The 24,566-nt window shown below is 39.1% G+C and overlaps 1 protein-coding gene across 3 annotated transcripts in view; it reads left to right on the top strand.

Annotated features, from left to right (window-relative positions):
* Positions 1 to 24,566, top strand: part of LOC123682000 (neurotrimin-like) — a 910,163-nt gene that overhangs the window by 700,993 nt on the left and 184,604 nt on the right. For all 3 annotated transcript variants that reach the window (XM_045620378.1, XM_045620380.1, XM_045620379.1), the window contains one exon: positions 11,934 to 12,092. In XM_045620378.1, coding sequence (XP_045476334.1) covers positions 11,934 to 12,092 — 159 coding nt within the window. The remainder of the gene's footprint in view (positions 1 to 11,933; positions 12,093 to 24,566) is intronic.

The following is a 24,566-nucleotide window of genomic DNA, read 5'->3' as shown; positions in this document are numbered from 1 at the left end:
AGTGACGACTCACCTAGAAACCCTCAAACAAAAAATATCTACACTAGGTAGTAGATTAAGACGATATCACAAAAGAACGCAACGCTATCGCCAAAACAATCAATTCACTAGCAACCAGAAGAGTTTCTTTAGAGATCTACAAAAACAGCAAAACCACCAAGCAAATCTGCTATCTCCGCGCTATGAACCCGAAAAATTTGTACGCCATTGGTCAAAGATATGGTCAGAGGAAAAGAGTCACAACAGCAAAGCCAATTGGATAGAAGGGGAGAAAAAAGAACACTATAATCTAGCGGAAATGCCTTCCATCATTGTTACGGAGGATGAAGTCACTGCGACGATTAAGAGAATGAAAAATTGGACGGCGGCTGGAATAGACAGTGTACATAATTATTGGTGGAAATCACTGCCGTCCACCCACACAGCACTGGCTCGACTCATCAATGAAGCACTGGAGAACCCAAATAGCATTCCCAAACACTTTACCCATGGAGTTACCTATATGATACCTAAAAAAGGAGACCCAACGATACCTGACAGTTATAGACCGATAACCTGTCTTCCGTCAGCGTATAAGATCATCACTTCAACAATTGGCCAGAAAATCCGGATCCACCTGAAAACCAATAACCTCATGGCGTGGGAACAGAATGGATGTGAAAAGAGCGGTAAAGGCAGTAAGGAACTATTGATAATTGACAACTTAATCACTAAACAGGCAAAAAGAAAACAAAAAAACATCTCAATGGCCTGGATAGATTACCAAAAGGCATTTGACTCTGTTCCTCACTCTTGGCTTCTTGAAATCCTGAGAATATATAAGGTGGACCCGAAGATAATTTCATTTTTCCAATTCCTTATGTCGACCTGGCGGACTTCACTAAGACTCGAGGGTAGTTCGGAGCTGAACAAATCGCCCGCGATAATGATCAAGAGGGGTATATTCCAAGGTGACAGCTTTAGCCCTTTATGGTTCTGTCTGGCCATGAACCCTCTCAGCAGTATGTTGAATAGATCATCGTATGGATACTCCTTAGACGCAGAAAAAAAATTAACACACCTGTTTTATATTGATGATCTCAAACTATATGCTAGAGGTCGACAACAACTGGAAGGGGAGCTCGAGTTGGTACGAAAGTTTAGTGAAGATATAGGTATGAGGTTTGGTCTGAACAAGTGTGCGACAGTCAGTGTGAAAAGAGGGAAGCTGGAAAGGGTCGAAAGTATTCTCTTGACAGACGGACAAGCATTGGCCAACTTAGGGGCAGAACAAAGGTATAAATATCTAGGAGTTCAACAAACGTATGAGATTAGGCAGCGAGAAAATAAGGAAGAAGTCGAAAAAGAACTGATAAAAAGAGTAAGAACAATACTGAACACACAGTTAACAGCTAAAAACAAAATAACTGCACTGAACATTTGGGCAATACCAGCTTTCACCTACACGGCTGGAATTCTTACCTGGTCACGGACGGATCTAGAAAGGCTCGACAGAAAGATCAGAACCACTTTGACGCAGTTTGGCGTACTACATCCAAACTCCGCTATTGAAAGGCTCTACATACCACGCAGAGATGCAGGGCGGGGTCTGATCAGCTTGGAGGACGGTTACCTGAAAGAGGAAGAAAAGTTAAAAACATATTTTGTCAACAAGAACTTACCTGTGCACCAGTGGGTGGCAGCTCAGCGATATTCCACCGCAACTCCAGGGTTAAACAACGAGCAGGAGCCTGAAAGAGAAAACATGGTAGAGAAATGGAAGGATAACTGGCGTACCAAACCTCTCCATGGACGATTTTACTCCAGCTTACACCAAATAGATGTCGACTTACCGAGCACAAATATTTACCTTACTCAGGGCTATCTCTACCCTCAGACTGAAGGCACGTTGATGGCAATACAAGATCAGGTTGTCCCGACGAGAGTCTATGCGAGACACATAATGAAGATAGACACGGAAACAACAAAATGCAGACTCTGCAATAATGCCGAGGAATCAGTGCAACACCTTTCTTCAGGATGTTCTAGTATAGCCGGCACTAAGTACTTAAGTCGGCACAACAATATGGGGAAAGTTGTACATCAGCTCCTTTGTCTCAAAGAACGATTACTACAGGGTTTTACCCCGCACCATTTATATGAGCCGAAATCTGTCTTGGAAAATGATAATGTCAAGGTGTACTGGGACTTGACAGTGTGTACAGACCCGGGCGTTGAGAGCAACAGACCTGACATGGTCGTTTGGGAGAAACGCAAGAAGTCGGCAACCATCATCGATTTTTCAGTGCCGCTTGACCAGAATCTCTCAAAGGCTTATGGCGAAAAAATAACGAAATACGAAGCCTTATCAAGACAGATGAAGAGCACCTACCAACTGAATAACGTAAAAGTAAAGCCACTGATTATTAGCTGTAACGGGTTGGTGCACCGAAAAACAGTAAAACGTCTACTTGAGATGGATCTCCCCCATAACACCATTGCATGGATGCAGAAGGCCGTAATTTTGGGAACGGTCAACATAATACGGCAAGTACTTTTTCCTCATTAACAGATGGGATGGCTCTTGGCAGCGATGCCCGGGTCATCTGACTGATCCACATTGCGTGTGAAGGTTAAAAAAAAAAAAAAAAAAAAAAAAAAAAAAAAAGGACAGTCCCTCACAGAGAAATGCTAACCGTAGACACGTGTTTCGGGCTTTAGGCCCTCATCAGTACGGTGCAAAAGTGTTAGGATGAGCAACACCTGAAACAAACAACAAACAAACAGAGTCAACAACAGAAGCCAGCCGTCCATTTGTGGTTTCAGCAGGAAGACCCAATGGGTTTTCGGGAAACAACCAACATCACCACGTAGGAAGCTAAAGCTACCTGCGTGACATCCGAGTCCCGGGATAATCACATGTGTTAAGGATAACGAGGGTTTTTGTTCATAAAACAAAGCACAAAAGGATAAGGACAGTCCCTCACAGAGAAATGCTAACCGTAGACACGTGTTTCGGGCTTTAGGCCCTCATCAGTACGGTGCAAAAGTGTTAGGATGAGCAACACCTGAAACAAACAACAAACAAACAGAGTCAACAACAGAAGCCAGCCGTCCATTTGTGGTTTCAGCAGGAAGACCCACTCTTCTTTATTTCATTTAGTCGACGTTTCGATCCCGATGGGGACCTTCTTTAGGACTCTACAATAGCAATAGAAAACAGTCAAAACATGATACATCACAAAGCATGTAAAAATATAAAAATAATAATACAAATAGTACATACCGACATACAGAGTTGTAAAGATCTTATTTGAACACAAATCAATAGTTCTCAAGAAAGTAACAAACAAGAACATCAACAATTTCAGCGAAAAAAAGATCTGATACTTCGTTAGCAAAGGAGTATAAATCAATTTTAATCATGTAAATAAAGTAAACAGAATAATCAATTGGTAACTTTTAAACCATAAGAGTTAAAAGGTCGGTCAAATGGAGAAAAAGTTGCATGCATAGAAGCATGATCAAGCAGTTCAAACAAATCGAGATTATCAGGGCCGGTTATTGAGATATCATATAAAAAGTAAATTCTGTCATTTTGATTTTTCTTTTTTTCCTACTTTATTTCAAATATTATCAAAAAATGTTACAGGAATTTTTTATTTGACAGTGAATTTTTCTCAATTTAACGTAAACAGATTTCGTATCCAACGTTTCGTGCTCTCTGGGCCACCCTCAACCTCATTTTTTTCAATACTAACCTGTATATTTTATAACACTTTTCGAAATAACTTTTAACGCTGAATTCAACGATATATCATACAATGTCATTCAAAGTTGATTTTCAGGTGATTTTGACCCTTATCCTAATTTCTTTGGGTCGGATCTGTATTACATTTAGGTACCTTTAGTTTAATTAACAACATGCAATACATTTCGATGAGAAAATCATCTTACTCATCTTGAACTAAATGGAACATATCAGAATCAAATCAAGAAACAAGTTATAATTATTTACATATTTCAATTCATAATAATTAAAGAATTATCATTTAATGAAAGAAAAATCGAATGATTATTCGAAAGTAAATGAATATGAATAAAGTAAGTGTTCGAAATGTCCACCATTTTGTAAAATTCACTTAACGCTTCTGGAACTCATACTTCTTATACATTTGCTTATTTCGTCTTTTTGAATACCTTCCAATACATTCTCAATCTCGCGAGAAATCACTATTGTTGGATTTGTCATTTGTTCCTTTCAAAAAAATTATAGAATCGAACTTTATTTTGATATCATTACGATATAAGTTTTGCAAGGCTTGGTATTCAAATTTGAAATCATTGTATTCGCGTCTCTTGACTATTTTATTAACAGCAGTTTTTAATAAATTCCATTCACTACAGATCCGACCCAAAGAAAATTGGATAAGGGTCAAAATCACCTGAAAATCAACTTTGAATGACATTGTATGATATATCGTTGAATTTGGAGTTAAAAGTTATTTCGAAAAGTGTCATAAAATATACAGGTCCGTATGGAAAAAAATGAGGTTGAGGGTGGCCCAGAGAGCACGAAACGTTGGATATAAAATCTGATTACGTCAAATTGAGAACAATTTACTGTCGAGTGAAAAATTCCTGTAACATTTTTTGAAAATATTTGAAACAAAGTGGGAAAAAAAGAAAAATCAAAATGACAAAATTTACTTTTCTTATGATATCTCACTAACCGGCCCTGATAATCTCGATTTGTTTGAACTGCTTGATAATGCTTCTTTGCATGCAACTTTTTCTTCATTTGACCGACCTTGTAACTCTTATGGTTTAAAAGTTACCAATACAATCCCATTGAAAAAGTGGCCATCCTGCATATGTATGTGTATGTGAAAAAATTTGAAGTTTTCAATGTATGAGTCACAGCGTCAAGTTGGTGACTCACGGGAAAAACTTGAAATATCTCGAAAACTAAATGGGCACAAAATTTTTTTATATGGCAAAAATTGGCACAAAATGGCACAAAATATCCAAATGAAAAAAATTAAAATTAATAATTAAATTGAATTAATATTAGAATTGAAATTTTTACTGAAGATAAGAAACTATTATTACATTGCAAACAAAAAACTTTCGGTTTATGAGCAAATAACAAGTTTCTTTAGACATTAACTGAAAATAAGAACTTTAACCCTTTTTGATTCGGTAACTAAGCGTTTGCGGACAAATATTCATGGAAAAAAGTCTTACTTTGACCTGAAAAATACGCCCCTGAAATCTTGATACTGAATTTCGAATCACCCCTACAATAATTTTTTCATGTAAGTACCTAGTGGTTGAAAAACAATCTATTTCCTTCATGAAATTTTGCTATAGTTTTCGAACGCTCTAGGGTTAATTTGGCGCCCTTGAAATATGCCTCGAGGGTAGTTCAACTTCCCTCCCACCAAGTTGCTACGGCTCTGGGTGTGTTAGTTCTGTGTGTTCGATTCTTAGACGGTGTATCATGGCTAGTTATGCTGTTTTGACACATCGTTTGAATTCTCTTAATTTACTTTCAGTTCGTTCCATCTGCTCTGCCATTGTCGACTATTTTATTTTTGAAGTTGACCAAGTGAACATCGATTATGTGTTCCATTGTAAAGCTTACCAGATGTTAGTTATATTAGCAATCGGGATAAATATTTTCTCCAAACACTCCATTCCCAAGGCGTTGAGTAGACAATAGCTCATAAGAGTTGGTTGGGATTTGTCAAATATATTCTCGACGTACGGTTTTATTTGGCTTGTTTGTTGCTATTGATTTGAAAACAAATTTCATCTTGAAAAAATGCAGATGAAACAGAAAATCAGTAAACATGCACTGCAAGGCATAAATATCTCAACTGACACACAAAAATGCATATTTAGGTATACGCATTAGCATATGTAGTTAAGCAAATGCAGATTTATCAAAATAGGCACAAAATACCCAAAAAAAAAATTGAAAATTTCCATGTATGAGTCACAGCGTCAAGTTGGGAAAATCTCTAAATTCTCTAAAACTGAATGGGCACAAATTTTTTTTTATACGGCAAAAATTGGCACAAAATACCCAAAACAATTTGATACCATAATTCTAGGAGTGGATCACCAACTTGACGCACCTGTATACCTACTATAATCGTCGATTATAGTAAGGTCGTATCTCTTATTCCGAGGAGTGGGCGGATTTATTGGCCCGCAGACATCGGTGTGCACTAGCTGTAAAATCTCGATTGAGTTTTTACTTGCATGCTGTGGAAATGGTTTCCTCGTCTGTTTTCCTTTTATACAATACTCACAAAAACTACTTATTCCGCACTCTTCGAAGTTCATGTCCATGACCATAGTCTTCTTCGCTAATTGTTTTATGGCGGCAATGTCCCGATGGCCAAATCGTTCGTGCCACGAGTGCTCGCACAGAGCTTTGTGTTTAAGAGGGAATGCTACCACTTGACTGCCCAGTTCAAAACTTAAAGGAGAATAACTATTCTTGCAGATCACCGATTTGTATGGGGTTTTCTGATAATTTCTTCAAACAATGATCTGAAAGGCAGGGACGGGCTATTTTTAATTTGCGAATGAAAAAACAAACAAAAAAGTTGGTAACTTTTCGTTTTCCGCAAAGGAATTGATGATATGGATGAAAGGGCTTATCACTGCTTTATTTTAAAATTATTCGTAAAAAAAAAAACTACTGAAAAACATTTCAAAAGAGCTGAAATCACTTCGTAATAAAAAAGAATAATCGACCGTCGTATAGTGCTGCCCCTACTGTATAAATTCGCAACGAATCACCAGATTCTTCAATACTACCTACAATTTGATAATTCCGGCAACGTTGCTGCGTTATGAATCAGTTCTCAGTTAGAGTCGTAAACAGTATTAGGTGAATAGAAAGATTTCCAGCTTGTTCGTTTCTTTTCGAACGGTTGAAGGTATGAACAGATCGACGCGGGACTTCGGGAACGGGAGCGATGCGTTCAGCGGGCAGATTGCATAGCATGCACACCTACGCGAAAATAATGAGACACGATTATTAGTATGAATCTAAAATTATGTATGAAAATGACAGTTTTTCGGAGGAAGAAGTTTTACTGCTCAAAGCCGTTGATTTCCATCCCACAAAAGTTTCTTTCCCGCTCTCGCAGTCACGCGTCGGTCTGTTCATACCTTTATTCAGTTTAGTTAGCTGTCAATTCTTTTCGATATGGGTAACAAGAGATTCAAGGATTTATTTATTCTGATCCTATTACTTGCTTTTTGGGAGTATCATGTAAAAATATCAAATTTGATTTCTACAGGAAAACAAGAAGAATCTTATTAGTTCATGGTCATTCTTATGATGATACTATTAGTTTTTTAATCATGCATAATCTGTTTTGTAAATATTCATTCAATACCAATTCATCTTTCAGTGTATGGGAAAGAGATTATACAACATGAAATAACATTTCAGTTGAAATGGTAGATAATTATATGGTAATATTGAAGTTCAGTACTACGATGTTACGATGTGAGTCAATTTCTGAACATGAGAATTTTTTGAAATTTGAAAACCTTTTATTGCCTTCAAAATAAATGGATCGTGATTCTGAGCAAGGAGAATCAATGCGATATTGCGATATAACAACTGATTTTTGTACGAAGTCAATTTCTGAAAATGAGAATTTTCAAAAAAGATTTTAGTCCTTTTTTTGCCTTCCAAATGAATGGATCGTGATCCTGAGTATGAAAGATCAATAAGTGATATAAGAACTGATTTTTTACCAAATTTCATGTTTACAGTTTTCACATTTTCCGAGAATAATCTCATTAGTACGTGGTCATTCTAATAATTATGACAACTATTAGTTTTTTTAATCATGTAAATTTGTTCCGTAGATATTCAGTCAATCCCAATTTATCTTTCAGTGTATGGAAATGTGATTATTTTTATGCACAACAAGAATTAATATTTCAGTTGAACTCGTTGGTAATTATAGGGGAATATTGAAGGTCAGTACTAAGATGTTATTATTGTTTAGAAATTTCTTGATTCTGCATAGTCAATTTCTGAAAATGAGATTAGAGTCCTTTTTTTCTCTTCAAAATTGTTGGATCGTAATCCTGAGCATTGAGAATTAATGCGATATTTTGATATAACAACTGATTTTTGTATGAAGTCAATTTCTGAGAATGAGAATTTTTTATAATTCCATTCTTTTTTTTGCCTTCAAAAAATGAATCGTAATCCTGAGCGTCCTGAATATTAGAATCAATGCGATATTGCTATATAACAACTGATTTTTGTACGTGGTCAATTTTTGAAAATAGGCTTTTTTTTTCAAATTCTTCTATTCTACTTTTTTTTTGCCTTCAATATTGAAGGCAAAAAAAAAGTACTAAAATTTTCAAAAATTCTTATTTTCACAAACTGCCTTCGTACAAAAAACAGTTGTTATATCGCATTGATTCTCCATGTTCAGGATTACGATCCATGAATTTTGAAGGCATAAAAAGTACTGGAATTTGAAAAAAAAGCCTATTTTCAAAAATTGACCACGTACAAAAATCAGTTCATTATATAAATGAATCGTAATATTCAGCATGTTGATCAATACGATATAACAACTGACTTGAAATGAATATTGGTCATAAATGATCATGTTCCATCATTCATCCGATATCATATTTGGATGACCATCATATTGATGGTTCATTTTGATTTGGCTAACCATAATGAGCAAAATCAATATTTTGCTCAATGAATGTGACCCGCTTATGTGAAAAGTTTCGGTGCATTTCTTTTGATTTTTTTTATTATTCCACTAAATACGTTTTTGAATCAAATTAATTTTCGTAAGAATGAAGGAATCTGAACAAATTTAGCATATACATTTTTTCTCGAACCCATCTGATAATAGTCGATCCTAACTGATATTTCTCACAACCCTCTCTAAAATCGGTTTTATTGCCCATCATAAAAAGCGAGTTATTCCTTTCAAAACATCTGGTCAATCCGTCCTAGAAAGATACCTTATACCATCTCTGTACCTGTCTTTCGAGCTTGAAGTTGCTGCATTGCCAAATGTTCGAACAACCGTTCGTACAGTTCACTGCGATTTCATTGGCTGGCGTGTAAGAATTGAATGCCGTCAAACGTATCTGAATTCTTAGATGTGGTAGAAAAGGACGGAAAATCATAAGAACGTTTGAGATTGCTCCACTCATCCTTAAAAGTGAAGGCTTCTCAGAGGGGCTGGAGGGAGCTGAATAGGTAAACTTTGACAGATGCGCTCAAACGCACGTGGTACCATTCCCTCTTAAGCTGCACCGTTTTAATGGCTTTGTGCGTTTTGAGTTCATATAAATCGGGCGACAAGCGTGCGGTAGCATAAACATACTCCCCTAATTATTTCGCACTGACCCTTTTCAGAACGAAACTTCACGTCATAACCATCTTTGACCAATTACTCTACAGACAAAAGGTAGAGTACGTTTTGGACCTGGATTGGAACCTTTGCCGTTCCTTCTTTATCCGCAAACCTTTTATGGTTTCGTCGAGCGCCGTAAAAACCTCTTTTGAGTTTGTCATATGCGACGTGGCTCCTGAATCGACGATCCATGAATTTGATTTTTCTTCGACACTTTTTAAGCACAATTCCGTGTCTGAATAGGTAACCATGCTACACAAATCGATTTCTCCACTCACTTTATTTGCAGAATCTCTCTTGGTTTGCTGTTTGGCTTTTCACTCAACGAATTTTTTACACTCCGGCTTTGAATCGCCTATCCTCTCACAGAAAAAACACGTCTGTTTAAAAAGTCGGAACTTTTCTAAAGATTTGTATGTTTGAAAATTTGCTTTCATTGAGGTTTCACTATCACCATTACTCACTTGATTATTCTTTCGTCGCTTATGCTCCTCCCTTAACTCACTTTTCACGAATTCGAACGTAAAATCCTTGTCGAGTCTACTTTCAATTGCGGCAATTAACGGTTCGTATGAGTTCTGCAAACTCACAAGCATTATGGCGGCCTGTAATTTATATTTCAGTGGTTCTCTCAAAGCTGCCAATTTATCCATAATATCAGTGTTATGTTGCTATGTGATTTTTCATATCTTCATCTTCACTTAATCGTAGCGTGCACAATTCTTTTAATGGAAACACTACACTACTTAACGATGCTTCTTGGTGATAATCCTTTAGACTTGTCCAAGTTTTTCTTGCACTCTGAGCACTACGAATATGACAGATTTATTATTCTCTTTTTAATGCTATAGATGAGAGAGCTTGTTCGTCGTTTTCTATCCACTTCGAATCCACTGGAGGATTTGCCTTGATCACTTCCCATACTCTTTCTTTCTTGAGTAACATTTCCGTTTTGTAGCACCATACTGCGTAGTTGTCGTTGTTGAGTTTTTCGATTGAATAACGCCTACTTGGGCTTTGAGTCATTTTCAAATATCACTAATTTCTCTTTATTGTGAAAAGTATTAAATGTATTTTTGAACTCCAAATTTCCTGGGCCAATAACCTGTTGACAGTTTTGTGGAAAAAACACTTATTACTTAGAATATAACAAATTATTTATTTGAACACAACACGAGAATGTATTATATATGGCTTACAAATCAATAAGACGGTTAGATGTGGCGTGCTTGACTGCTCACATTAGACTAAGGAAATGAAAGTGCGTTTTTTTTTTGACAAGTAAAAACTACGCCATTACTAAAAGTGGAAAGTAACACGCTTCAACAACGAATTGACACAATTTACTAGAAAAATTGAAAATTTTGAAGTCACGCTTCACAACACTAAAGCACTTTTGGGTCAAGGAAACTCACCTTCTCCCATCTCAGCCGGCAATAGTGAAATAGCTGTAAAACTTTGAGCTGTTGGATCAAATTAGTGATGTGAAAAATTTAAACCGTTTGCGACCCTCAATAACAACTCAGAATATTACTGCTACAGCATGTAGTGCAAAAGAAAACACTTGCTTGTCGATTCCTAATCAACTTGAGAATTAGGCATTGCACAAACATCATTGCACCCTACTTTGACGTGGACGACGTTCATTTTCAACAAGACGGTGCTACGTGCCATACAAGAAACGAAACAATCGCAATTTTGCAGAATAGTTTCTTTGTATTGTGATTTCTTGAAGAGGTAGTCATAATTAGCTTCCATGATCTTGTGATTTTAAACTTAGTAATTTTTGTAAAGGCAAGGCCACGTGAAAGATTAGGTTTACCCCACTGATTCACCAATAATTTAAGTCCTTGAAAATAGAATTCATGTAGTTATCGAAGACATGTAGCCCCAAATATGTGAAAATATATATAAATATGGAATATTTCAGGCTACAACCGTAGTGATGGCGTCGGTGATTTGACTAATTACATTGTCCATCGCTAGCGACATACCCTCCTCTTAGAAAAAAAAATGGAACCTCTTATTGGAAAACACTTAACGTTGATTTTCTTGAGGTCCTCTTCCATTTATTTCTCGAATTTGAATGTCATCAATTGCAATGAAAAACACCAAACCATAACAATTATTATTATAGAAAGTTTTTTTACTGTGGTCAGCAATAGCTTATTTTGAATTTCGAACATTATCAGATGTTATAAACTAAGAGGCCTGCTTCACCACCTTTTGCTTGGGTGAACATTTGGCTCCCTTTTATAAAAAAAAATGACATGCACTCTTCTGAAAATAATAGAGCAAAATAATTAGTTTAATCTGTGTTACATGCGATGTACTTGGAGTGGATCAGTTCTTTTTATTGTTTCCTCTTCAATTTGTAAAGTACTCTTATGTTTTGAGTCAAATCTCAATTTATTCGTTATTGATATTAGTGATTTAAATATTATGTACAAATTTATTCTTGATACAATACATTAAAATCTAATAATATTGAAATATTGTTGAAATATATTTTTTTTACAGTTCCACCAAATATTGACGATTCTTTGAGCAGTAGTGATGTTATTGTTAGAGAAGGTGCCAACGAAACATTAACTTGTAAGGCAACAGGTTATCCACAACCTAGTGTCAAATGGAAAAGGGACGATAACTCTAAGATAACTATAAATAAAACACTTTCAGGTCAGTCATTTCCATTTTCATTTGTTTTCAAATTATAGCATAAATGAAATATTTCAAATAGTTTACCGCTTCTTCTCACAAAGGCTGTAGGTACCGATTCTTTGGACCGTTTTGTAGATCTGACATCATTGTCAGTGTCAGTGTGTTCGAGGCTTAGAACATTAATAAGAGCATAGCTGGGCATTAACTCGTTAATCCGTTTCGTTAATTAACGAAGTTAACATTTTGAAAAACGGATTAATTTTTGAGATAACTTTTAAAAATGTTAACGAACACGTTAACTTCCGTTATTATGCAGAGAAGTGCGTTAATAATTAATCCAACGCCAATGGTGTTTTTTGAAATGGAACACCCTATATATGTGTATATTACACCCTATATATGTTATTATTATCCCAGACTTTTGCTCGCCGTCGTCTTCTCACTCCCCGCTAAGAGGAACATTCACTCAATCCCAGATATTTGAAATATCAGAAGGGCTCGGTCGTGTCTGGTCCTTGTGGTGCCCCTGGTTCTCGTCGAACTTCTTTTCCTCTTACACGCGATCCTTGGACTTGTCCTTCGCTTCCTAGGAATTTTCTCACCGTCCTTGCAGTACCCGAATGAACAGTTTTTTGCATTATATGACATATATACTCACTAAGTCCCAGTTGCTTGATATTCCAATTGAGATTTTTGGGCACTATTCCAGTTGTTGAGATGATAATTGAAATAGTTGATATCATTCCCCACTGATGCTTTATCTGAAATTCGAGGTCCCTTAATTCTGAAATTTTTTCCCACCTCTTTTTGACGCATGTTGTTGTTATGAGTATTGCTGTCTTTTGATGTTTATCGACTAGCAGTATATGCCTGTTGTGAGCGACTGATTTGTCAGTCAAAACTGTACGATCCCAGTAGCGTTTGTTCGCCAGGATGGTTTCTGGTTGGTACTTGTAGTATGGTACTTTTTCGGAATGAATTAGTTTCAATTTGATTGCCCTTTCTTGGTGTAGTATCTTTCCTACTATATCGTGTCTATCTTCATATTCATTTCCTGCAAACATTTGACATCCTCCTGTGATATTTTGGATTGTCTCATTCGTTGGACACCCATAACGGCATCGATCGTCAGTAATAGTTCGATCTTTCATGGTATTATTGCAGTAATTTCTAGTCGAGTTCACTTGATCTTGGATGGCTTAAAGAAATCCTTTCGTTTCTGGTTACATCGCACCTGATGTGAGCCAATAGTTCGACGCTTCAAGGTCGACATGATCCTGGTTCACTTCGTTGATATGTCGTCCATGTGGGGGCTTTTCTTCCCATCTTTGCAGTTTTTCGTGGATTGTCTAGTGGTTGTATGACAATTGCTCCTTTTGCAGTTGTAAATGTGTTGATTTTTTGATTGATTATTATTATTATCTAAACTCAACGAGGGCCTTCGACCGTGTTCCTCACAGGCGCCTTCTCGCAAAGCTCGAACACTTTGGAATCAGGGGAGATTCACTACTATGGATCTCCGCTTTCCTGCAGCACAGAACGTTTTCCGTCAGGGTGTCCGATTTTTTCTCTAAGGCTAGATCTGTTGCAAGCGGCGTGTCTCAGGGATCGGTTTTGGGTCTCCTTCTTTTATTGGTGTACATTTTAACGTCGTTGACGACCTCCCTGGGTTTCTATGAATGAGTAGGGTAGTGAACAAAAGATCTGCATGGTCGCAGTTCCCGGAAGGTTCACCGAAGCAAAACGACCCCAGTTCAAATAATAATAATAATTGGTGTACATTGACGACTTGCCCCGTCTTCTGAAATCACCTTGCTTACAGTTTGCGGATGACACTAAGATCTGCAACAACCCCGTGCCTGATTATTACCAGCTGTAGTCGGACATGTGCCTTGCAGATATCTCCGTAGATCGTTGTCGTCCTTTTGTGATCTGGCTAATACTGCATAGTCCAAGGTGGGAGCAATTTCGTCCACTCTTGAAAGAACATCAGCGACGAAGTTCTGTTCTCCTGGGGTATAGCGTATGTCGGTGGAGAACTGGAAGATGTAGTTCAGATGTCTGAACTGCCTGGGGAGCACTTCTCTGGCTTCTGCTTGAAGGCAGGGGTTTGTGATCCGTGAAGAATGTGAAGTTTCGGGCTTGTACCATGTGCCTGAAATGTTTGATAGCTAGGTAAATGGCTAACAGTTCTCGGTCATAGGCTCCATATCGGGTTTCTGGTGGGGACAGCTTCTTCGAAAAAAATGCCAGTGGTTGCCAATCGCTGTTGATCATTTGCTGAAGGGTCGCTCCGACTGCAATGTCTGATGCGTCGGTCACCAGGACTAAAGGTGTACCATCCTTGGGGTGCGCCAGCAATGTTGCTGAGGCTAGCATCTTCTTCCCTTCTGCAAATGCTGTTGTGGCTTCTGGGGTCCACTGGATATTCGCTTTTCCTTTCAACGTTGGAACTAGTAAGTCATTGAGTGGCGCCAATGTCTGTGAAGCTCTGGGTATGAAACGACGATAGAAGTTTAACATACCCAATGTCTTAGACTCTATCTGGAAGTGGTTTCGTACCTTCAGCAAAGACGAGGTAGCCTAGGAACTTAACTTCTTGTTGTCCGAAACTACACTTTGCTGGATTGAGGACGATGGAGTATTCTCGGAATTTTTGGAATATGGTGCGAAGATGTTCCATATGCTCCTCTTCGGACGATGAGGCGATCAGCACGTCATCGATGTAGCTGAAGCAGAAGTCTAGTCCTCGTAGAACTTCATCGATAAATTTCTGGAAGGTCTGAGCAGCGTTCCTGAGTCCAAAAGTCATGAATGGGAACTCGAATTAACCAAATGGAGTCGTGATGGCGATCTAAAGTATGTCTTCTTCGGCTAAGGGAATCTGGTTGTACGCTTGTACTAGATCGAGGGTAGAGAAGATCTTCTTCCCTTGAATAATGTGCGCGTAGTCCTGTATTAGCCTCACAGGATACTGGTCAGGGATAGTCCGAGCGTTCAAAGCTCAGTAATCTCCACATGCTTTCCATTCTTCTGAACCCTTTGGTGCGAGGTGTTGCGGTGACGACCATGGACTGTTGGATGGACAGAAGATTCCTAGTCGGAGCATTGCTTCTTGGCTGCCTTGAATTCCTCTGATGCCAAGCGCCGTGGTCTCGATGCAACTGATGGTCCATGCGTCGTCTTGAAGTGATGTCTGTGTCTGGTGTGTGATTCGTCCGGGAGCTCATTCTGGTCGGGAAATTTCTGAGAAAGACACTAATAGCTGATGGTATCTGGAGGATCCGTTGACTGTCTTGACTTCTGGAATGTTCTCCTCGAGTAGTGAGTTGGGTGGTTGCGTCCAAAAGTCTTTGGTTTAGTACGTCCACTTACAGGTTGTAGAAGCTCAGGAAGTCGACACCGATGATGGGTTTGGATCCATCTGCTATGACAAACCTCCAGGTGAAATCTCGGCGTAGTCCTACGTTCAGCGTGAGGGTGGTTATACTATACATTGCGATGGGTGTCCCATTGGCTGCTGATAGGACGTAGTCTGACTTCTCTATTTCACCGTTGGCTGCACTTCGTGGAAAGACGCACAGATCTGCTCCAGTGTCGACCAGAAACTGCAGCTTGGAGTCCCTATCGGTGGTCGATGGGCTGGGATCACTGGCCACTGATACCATGTTATATATTACGGGAAAGAATAGTGATCATATAGTTGATATTATGAATGAAGATCTAGAAATTATAAAAGACTGGATGGGAGATAATAGACTGATAGTGAATTCAAATAAATTGCAATATATGTTTTTTGGTAGCGAAATTAGATTGAAGGAAATAAATAAAGAAAATATAAGAGTGTCAATAAAAAAAATATTTTAAAAGAAGCAACATCAATTAAATACTTGGGAGTAAAAATGGATCAAAATTTGAATTTTAAATTACATGTTGAGTATATTGCGGGGAAGATGGCACAAAAAATTCAGTTCATAAATAGAATTAGTGATAAAATAGATATGAAGACTAGATCGTTGTTATTTGGGGCAATAGTTTGACCTCATTTGGACTTTTGCGCGTCATTATTTTTCAACTTGAAATCGAATAGCATAGATAAGCTGCAAAAAATATTGAATCGTAGTATGAGAATGGTCTTGAGGTATAATATAGGAACTTCAATTAGGTTGATGTTAGAAGCGTTGAATTTGATGAATGTATGGCGAAGGATTAAATTCAGAACATTAGAATTGATATATAAGATTGAACATAAAATGCTGCCAAACTATTTATCTGAAAATATTAAGTATATATCTGAAGTGCATGAGTATAATACAAGAAATATAAATAACTTTTATGTGGATTCTTTTCGTACCTGTTCGGCATCAGGGTCAACACTCGTAAAAGGATTAACTTTATATAATGAATTGCCAAATGAAATAAAAAATTGTGATAATTATAGGAATTTTAGAAAATTATTGATTTCTTACATTAAGGACCATTATGATTGAATTATTGTATTTCTGTAATTTCATTGTTTGTAAATAGTATATTTTGCTAATAAAGGGTATTATTATTATTATTTTCAGAGGACAGTTGTTCTGAATTAGTAGGTTTTTTGCCTTAGTTATTGTCTGTTTTCTGAATTTTGGACTTGTCAGTTTTAGAGCTCGGTCTGACAAGTCCAGAATTCAGAAAACAGACAATAACTAAGGCAAAAAACATACTAATTCAGAACAACTATCCTCTAAAAATGATAAACAAAATCTTCAGAAACCAAATTTTATGCTATATAACTCAGAAAAACAAACAACTAAAAATATCGAAGCTGAATCACCCAAATACGTATCTATACCATATATCCAGGGCCTATCGGAAACTTTAAATCAATCACTTAAACAGTGTGGAATAAATTTAGCACATAGAAATATAAACAACCTAGCATTCTTAAACTCGAAATTAAAATCAAAGATACCAAAGGCTAAAATATCAAATTGCGTATACCAGATAAAGTGCTTAAATTGCCCTAAGGTATATATTGAACAAACAACACAATATATGAAGGAACGTATAAATGGCCATAAATATTGCAAAAACACCACCGCACTCAAAAAGCACGAACAAACTGTAACGAAGTGAAATTCGTTACTAGAATCACCTGGTATAATTCAGTTCAGGTTTAAAATTCAATAATTATTTTACTAGAATCACCCAGTATAATTTGCCCCAGGTTTGGAATTCCATCATTATTCTACCAGTCATATGAGTAGGTGAAAATAAAATTTTAATTGAGAGCAGTGAAGGTATTTTTCGTCCACTTCAGGAAAATTCATTTGGAATAATTTCTGATTTATTCATTTCATGAAAATATAACGATGCAATTCAAAATATCAGCCTATGTATAAAAACTTCCGAGTGACACCGCGATAGACGTTATCTCTTCAATATGTTCTTTTTTGCATGTTGTCGTTTGTTTTTCATAGGCACACCGCCAATTTTGAGACTCGAAATTTTCCCCTCCAACCGACATTCAAAGTGAGGAATTTCGGAAAAGGAGAATTATTCTTGTCCGTATCGTCGAAGTAGAAAGATATTTTCCAATTAGTCTCGCCGGTGTCTTCGAAGTATGAAGATATTTTCCTATCTACTCCTGTCGGTGTCTTAGAGCTAGATATTTTCTGATAGTTATTGAGCGGATTGTTTTATGGTTTTCCTGGAGTAATATTTTAGAGTTGAATTTTTAGTTTGCAATTTTCTTTTTGAACGTTGGACGTTTTAGTGCAGTATTTTATATTCGTGAATTTGACACTTAGCTCGTACACGAAAAGAATTTGAGTTCGTGTGGTGAAGTGAGAAGTTCTTAGGATTGGTAAGACCCGTTTTATTCCTGTCTGTATTACCGGTGACTTTCCTGTGCTCCATCGCTACTTTCCGAGTGTGATTTATTTGTAATTTATTTTATTTCTTTGATCTTCATTGCTCAAGTGGGGTTTGTCTGTCCGGTTCCTAATTGCGAGAAACTCTCATTTGGAACTACCAGGCAAAACTCCTTAGGGGTTGCTTATTTCCGATCTCCAGATAACTGCGGTCTTTTGGGCTGATTACCCTGTCCGGTCTGACTCGAGTCGTGAATTGGTGGATGCGCTGAGGTATACCCTGCTTGAAATTCATTTCTTAGATCCGTCTTTCTCGAGTAGAGTCTGTGTATCGGTCTCTTATTGCGAGCAACTCTTATTTGGGACCACCAGGCAGAGCTCCTTATCTTGTGGAGAGGAGTCGCTTATTTCCAATTTACAGATCACCGTGGTCATTTCGGTGAGTCATCCTGTCCGGTCTGACTTGAGATTCATTTCGGTGGATGCGCCGGCGAATACCCTGATCGAAATCTGTTTCTAAGATCCAACTTTTTCAAGTGGAATCTGTGTGTCGGGTCCCTTATTGCGAGCAACTATTATTTGGGACTACCAGACAGAATTCCTTATCTTGGGGAGAGGGGTCGCTTATTTCCGATTCACGGATCACATTGGTCATTTCGGTGAGTCATCCTGCCCAGTCTGACTTGAGATTTATTTTGGTGGATGCGCCGGCGAATACCCTGATCGAAATCTGTTTCTAAGATCCAACTTTCTCAAGTGGAATCTGTGTGTCGGGTCCCTTATTGCGAGCAACTCTTATTTGGGACTACCAGACAGAATTCCTTATCTTGGGGAGAGGGGTCGCTCATTTCCGATTCACGAATCACCGTGTTCATATCGGTGAGCCACCCTGCCCAGTTTGACTTGAGATTCGTTTTGGTGGATGCGCCGACCCTGATTGGGATTCATTCCTTAGATCCAACTTTCTCAAGTGGAGTCTGTGTGCCGGGTTCCTTATTGCGAGCAACTCTTATTTGTTAGCACCAGGCAGAACTCTTGATATCCATTTTGGTGGATGCGCAGATGCAAGACCTGATTCGAAGATATTGTTCAGCCGTTCAGGCTTGCTTTCTCTAATAAAGAGGTATCGAACCAGACCGTACGGAACACAGGATAGGTAGTCACATCTGACTTATTAGACTGCATTTCACACGCTAATCTGCATGCTTTCTATGCTTGTCCGCACTTGACCGTTTTTATCATTGCTCAATTTGCCTGCTCACTGCTTACTCATTTCTGCTGCTTGATAAACGCCACCTGCTCACCTCGCTTAGTTCTCGTTCCGTACCGTGTTGCATTGTAAATATTTGCTTTTGGTGTTTAGTAGATTTTTGCATATTGTATATATAGGATAGTATTGTATATAATTTGGTGTTGTACATAAGGGAACGAATAGTGTTAAATATAGTGTGTATCGTCAGAGAGTCTTTTGTTTGTCTCATAGACATTCACTGCCATTTAGTGAAAGAAATCACCACTGGTCAATCGCTCTTACCTTAGATTGAATCGAATCCTTCTCCAACTGTTTAAAATCTACCCAGGGTCGATAATAGTGAGCGACGTAAGGAATTGCGACCTTATAAATATTATTTGAAATAAAGTTACTTATCTATCTATCTATCTTCGAGTTACTACGGAAGGATGCCAGGGATTGGTATATTCCCAGAAGAGGTACATTCAGAGGTTGGGAAGACTTCAAGGAGCAACTGCCTGAAGCTTTCCTCCCCCTCGACTACGAGGAAACTCTTCTAGAGGAAATAAGGAAACGAACTCAGGGAAGGACGAAAAGCTGCTGATGTTCCTCACAAGGATGCAGAACCTGTTCCTGAAGTTGACCACAAAACGACCTCCTGAAGAAGAGCAGGTGAATATAATCAGGAATCATCTGTTGCCGGCCCTACAGAAGGCTCTGGCGTTTTAAGAGATCAACGATTATGCCCAGCTGTTATCCAGAGGAAAGGTGTTCGATATACTCCATATATACTCCACCTCCATCTCACAAAGGTCTGATCGATGACCCACACCTGGTATATGAAACACCTCGCCGGAAAATTCCACAGACCTTCATCGTCGAGTCTCTACCGTCCAAGAGGCCGAAAGAAATGAAGCCACCGAAAAATGAACCAAAGTCGACACCTAAGACCCAGAAAGAGACACCAAACAAGGAGTCTAGGTCAGTTGGAGTCAAACTCGGAGACCCACCGCATCGTGATGCGAAGGTCGTTCGGTTCGAAGACACCAGGCTCCGAGAACTTCAATGCTGGCGTTGTGGTAAGGTCGGACACTTGAGAAGGGAGTGGCGATCAACGCCGAGGCTGTTTTGCTCCTGATGTGGGAAGCAAGGCGTAATGTCCAGGGATTGCCGATGTTCGGAAAACTAGAGCGGAACTGCCTCAAGGGCAAGTTGCTGAATAGAGCCGTTTCGCCGATCTCCACGCCGTACAACTCATCGATCAGTTCCTTGCACCGACAGGAAACACGAGTCGTTCAGAAGTTCCCGGAGAAGGAACTTAGAGGTTCCTAAGAAAAAAGGATGGCCCAACCGAAGATTAAACCGAAAAAGTCTAGATACCGTCCGAGTAAGCCCAAGATGCAGAAAATCGAGGAACAGGTCTATGTGGTTAAGAACACGAACCGATGCGCGTGGTATACCAAGAAATACCAGGAGGTCTCGAAGAATCCTGCGGAATTTCCAGATTACCGGATACAGGAGGGAAGGTTATATAGATATTTTTGGAGCGCTGACGACTTCGCGGAAACACAGATGGGAATACCGTGGAAACTGTGCATCCCGACCGAGGATCGGCAGTCGATACTGCGGGAGAACCATGATGAGCCGGTTGCTGGTCACTTGGGAATCGCCCATATCTCGAGTGGCCCAAAGCTACTATTGGCCTGGGATGTTTCGTGAAGCAGCTCAATACGTTCGAAGGCGCAAGCAATACCAGAGGTACAAGGTTTGCCAGCAAAAACCCCCAAGGAAAATGCAACCGTACCACATCACCGAACCATGGCATACTGTCTGCACGGATCTAATAGGCCCATTACCTCGTTCCAAAAGGGGTAATACCTTCCTCGTGATGTTCCAGGACCGTTTCTCGAAGTGGATCGAATGCAAACCACTCCGGGCAGCCACGGGTAAAGGTGTGTTACAGGCGTTCTACGACCTAGTGTTGATGAAATTTGGATGTCCAAAGACCGTCATAAGCGACAATGGTTTTCAATACGACGGACGTCTATTTAGGGAAAACCTGAAGAGTCTAGGTATCCAACATAGGTTCGCTCCTGTCTATTCGCTACAGTGCAATCCCGTGGAAAGAGCTAACTGGACCATCAAAACCATGATAGCACAATTCTGCGAGCAGGATCATCGTTCCTGGGGTGAACGAGTGAGAGAACTGACTTTCACGTTGAATTCTGCCAAACATGAGTCCACCGGATTCAAACCGGCGTTCCTGAATTTCGGTCGGGAGGTTCACTCCCCAAAAACGAACCGTCGGACATCAGGAACCAAAGGTGACGCAGAGAAATCGACGGAGGAACCACAGGTCCAAGGGATAGACCAATACGCAAATCGCATCAAGCGACTCCAAGAGACCCGGGAGTTTGTTAGACCCCAGCTGGCTCGTGCATTCAACCAACAGAGTCGGTATTATAATCTCCGGAGGAGAGCGTGGTCGTGCCGGGTAGGTGACAAAGTTTGGCGCCGGGAACATCCGTTGTCGTCGGCGGCAGAAGGCTTTGCAACTAAATTAGCGCCCAAATATTCTGGTCCCTATACCGTTACCAAGGTCATTTCTCCAGTGGTTTACGACTTGAAAAGTGAGTCGGGTAAATGCCTCCGTCATATCCACGTGAAAGATTTGAAACCGTTTCACGAGGATGAGCTAGGTGGAGAGCATGCCAATAAGGTGTAACCGTGTTAGCCGCTCGTTTGCTGAGAATGCCACAATCTTTGGTGGTCACCTCATCCGCCTCTTCTGAAGATGGGACCACAATGCGAATTTGAATTCCCAGAGTGTGAGGCCGACCGTCCGGTCGACCTTATGTTGGAGTCCGAAGTGGGTCGTCGTTGGTCGTGGGAGATTCTATACGAATGGGCGCTAATCCTTTTATGTTTCAGAATAGACATGTCTAGAAAGTAGTAGGACCTATTCAATGTCAGATTGGTGGATTCCATGTTAGCAAGTCTAAACGAGCTGGTGGTAGAAGCATTCGACTACTGGCCAAGACTCCGAGAGGGTAATGTCCAGGGAATATTCGAGCCCGAAAGAGTTACCCCAAGAGAGTCGAGTCCAAACGAGGCGACAAGAGGAGCCATCGAGAGCTAATGGAAACCGCAATCAGGAAACGAGATCAGACCGGCCCAACCCCGAGGCTATTGGAATTCAATGCGGGCTGCTACGACCAACCTCTATCACTGGTCATTGAAGTTTCATCCAGGGGTTATATAGGCCGCCTGCCAATAGATTTCTGAACAACGAGGTAGCAGGTGTTGTTTTTTTTCGAGCAAGTAAGGGGGGTGTGTAAATAAGTGAAATTCGTTACTAGAATCACCCGGTTTAATTCACTCCAGGTTTAAAATTCAATAATTATTTTACTAGAATCACCCAGTATAATTTGCCCCAGGTTTGGAATTCCTTCATTATTCTACCAGTCAAATGAGTAGGTGAAAATAAAATTTTAATTGAGAGCAGTGAAGGTATTTTTCGCCCACTTCAGGCAAATTCATTTGGAATAATTTCTAATTTATTTATTTCATGAAAATATAACGATGCAATTTAAAATATCAGCCTATGTATAAAAATTCCCGAGCGACACCGCGATAGACGTTATCTCTTCAATATGTTCTTTTTTACATGTTGTCGTTTGTTTATCATAAGCACACCGCCGATTTTGAGACTCGAAATGTTCCCCTTTCAACCGACATTACAAGTGAGAAATTTCGGAAAAGGAGAATTATTCTTGTCGGTGTCGTCGAAGTAGAAAGATATTTTCCAATTAATCTCGACGGTGTGTTCGAAGTATAAAGATATTTTCCTATCTATTCCTGTCGGTGTCTTCGAGCTTGATATTTTCTGATAGTTATTGAGCGGATTGTTTTGTGGTTGTCCTGGAGTAATATTTTAGAGTTGAATTTTTAGTTTGCAATTTTCTTTTTGAACGTTGGACGTTCTAGTGCAGTATTTTATATTCGTGAATTTGACACTTACCTCGTACACGAAAAGAATTTGAGTTCGTGTGGTGAAGTGAGAAGTTCTTAGGATTGGTAAGACCCGTTTTATTCCTGTCTGTATTACCGGTGACTTTCCTGTGTTCCATCGCTACTTTCCGAGTGTGATTTATTTGTAATTTATTTCATTTCTTTGATCTTTCTTTCTCAAGTTTCAAGAAAACAGGAACTTGATGGCATGGATGAATTCTTCTTTTGGTAGACTTGTGTGGTTTCTGATAGTATCCCACTTATTCTCAACAGCTGAAACTGCTAACTCGACAGGAATGTTGGTGAAAAGAGATACAACGTCCAGGCTGATCAGGACATAATCAACAGGTAACTGGAAATCATTCACATACTGGGCAAAAGCAAAGGAATCTTCAATAAAATATCTACTTCTGGTAGAAGAAAGATATTTAGACAGGATGTCTGAAACAAAAACTGACAGTTTGGATGTGGGGGTGTTAACAGATGATATTATTGGTCTCAAGGCAAGAATGGGTTTGTGGATTTTTGGTAAACCGTAGAATCTAGCTGGAACTGAATTGTAAATGTACAGTGATTTACCTTGTATTTGTGTTATGTGGCCCTCACTGACCCATCGTTTAATCAATGCATTACATTTACCTTGTATTGTAACGGTTGGATCTCTGTTAGTAAGAAGTTGGTAATATTGTTCATTAGGTAAAATTTCGTTGGAGAGCTCTATGTACTGATCCTTATCCATCAAAACCGTAACATTGCCTTTATCAGCCCGTAACACAAGCAATTCTTGATGTTCACTTAGGTATCTCTTACAGTGGTAAAATTCTCTCTGGAAAACATTATTAGTCCTTTTTCCAGGTTTGATGTAGTTTGTGATAATATTAACAGCTTGGGAACGTTTGATGTTCTTTCCCTCATCTGACAGTCTATCATTGAGATCAATAATGCCCTCCACATCTGACAACAGCCTCGACATGGAAACCTCCCTTAAAGGAATATCAATGCCGAATTTGGGGCCCAGTGCTAGAAATTTCAATATTCTATCTGGTACAATAACAGTACTAACATTCTTAATCCACCTTTCCTGTGGTTCTACTCTCTTTAGAAGTTCATCCGATAGAGCTCTCACCTTCATCAGATTTCTCTCCCTGATAGCAGCAAATTCTCTTCTGTACCTTCTGGACTGGTAAGTTTCAAAACGACTTAGCATCTCTGGTGGAAGCAACCCCTCCAAGATCTGCCACAACCTGGAAGAATCACACTCCATTCTTCCTATCCTGCTCACAGTCACAGTGATCTCAAATTGAAGAACGAGACGTCTTGATTTCTCCAACATAGCCTGAACCTGTCTGGACGAACCTGAATCACTTGCTGAGCTGAACAAATAATTCATATTGT

This window comes from Harmonia axyridis, chromosome 6 (genome assembly GCF_914767665.1).
Source record: "Harmonia axyridis chromosome 6, icHarAxyr1.1, whole genome shotgun sequence".
NCBI classification, from domain to species: Eukaryota; Metazoa; Arthropoda; class Insecta; order Coleoptera; family Coccinellidae; genus Harmonia; species Harmonia axyridis.
The sequence above is the reverse complement of the archived record's forward strand: the minus strand, read 5'-3'. Positions and strand labels throughout refer to the sequence as shown.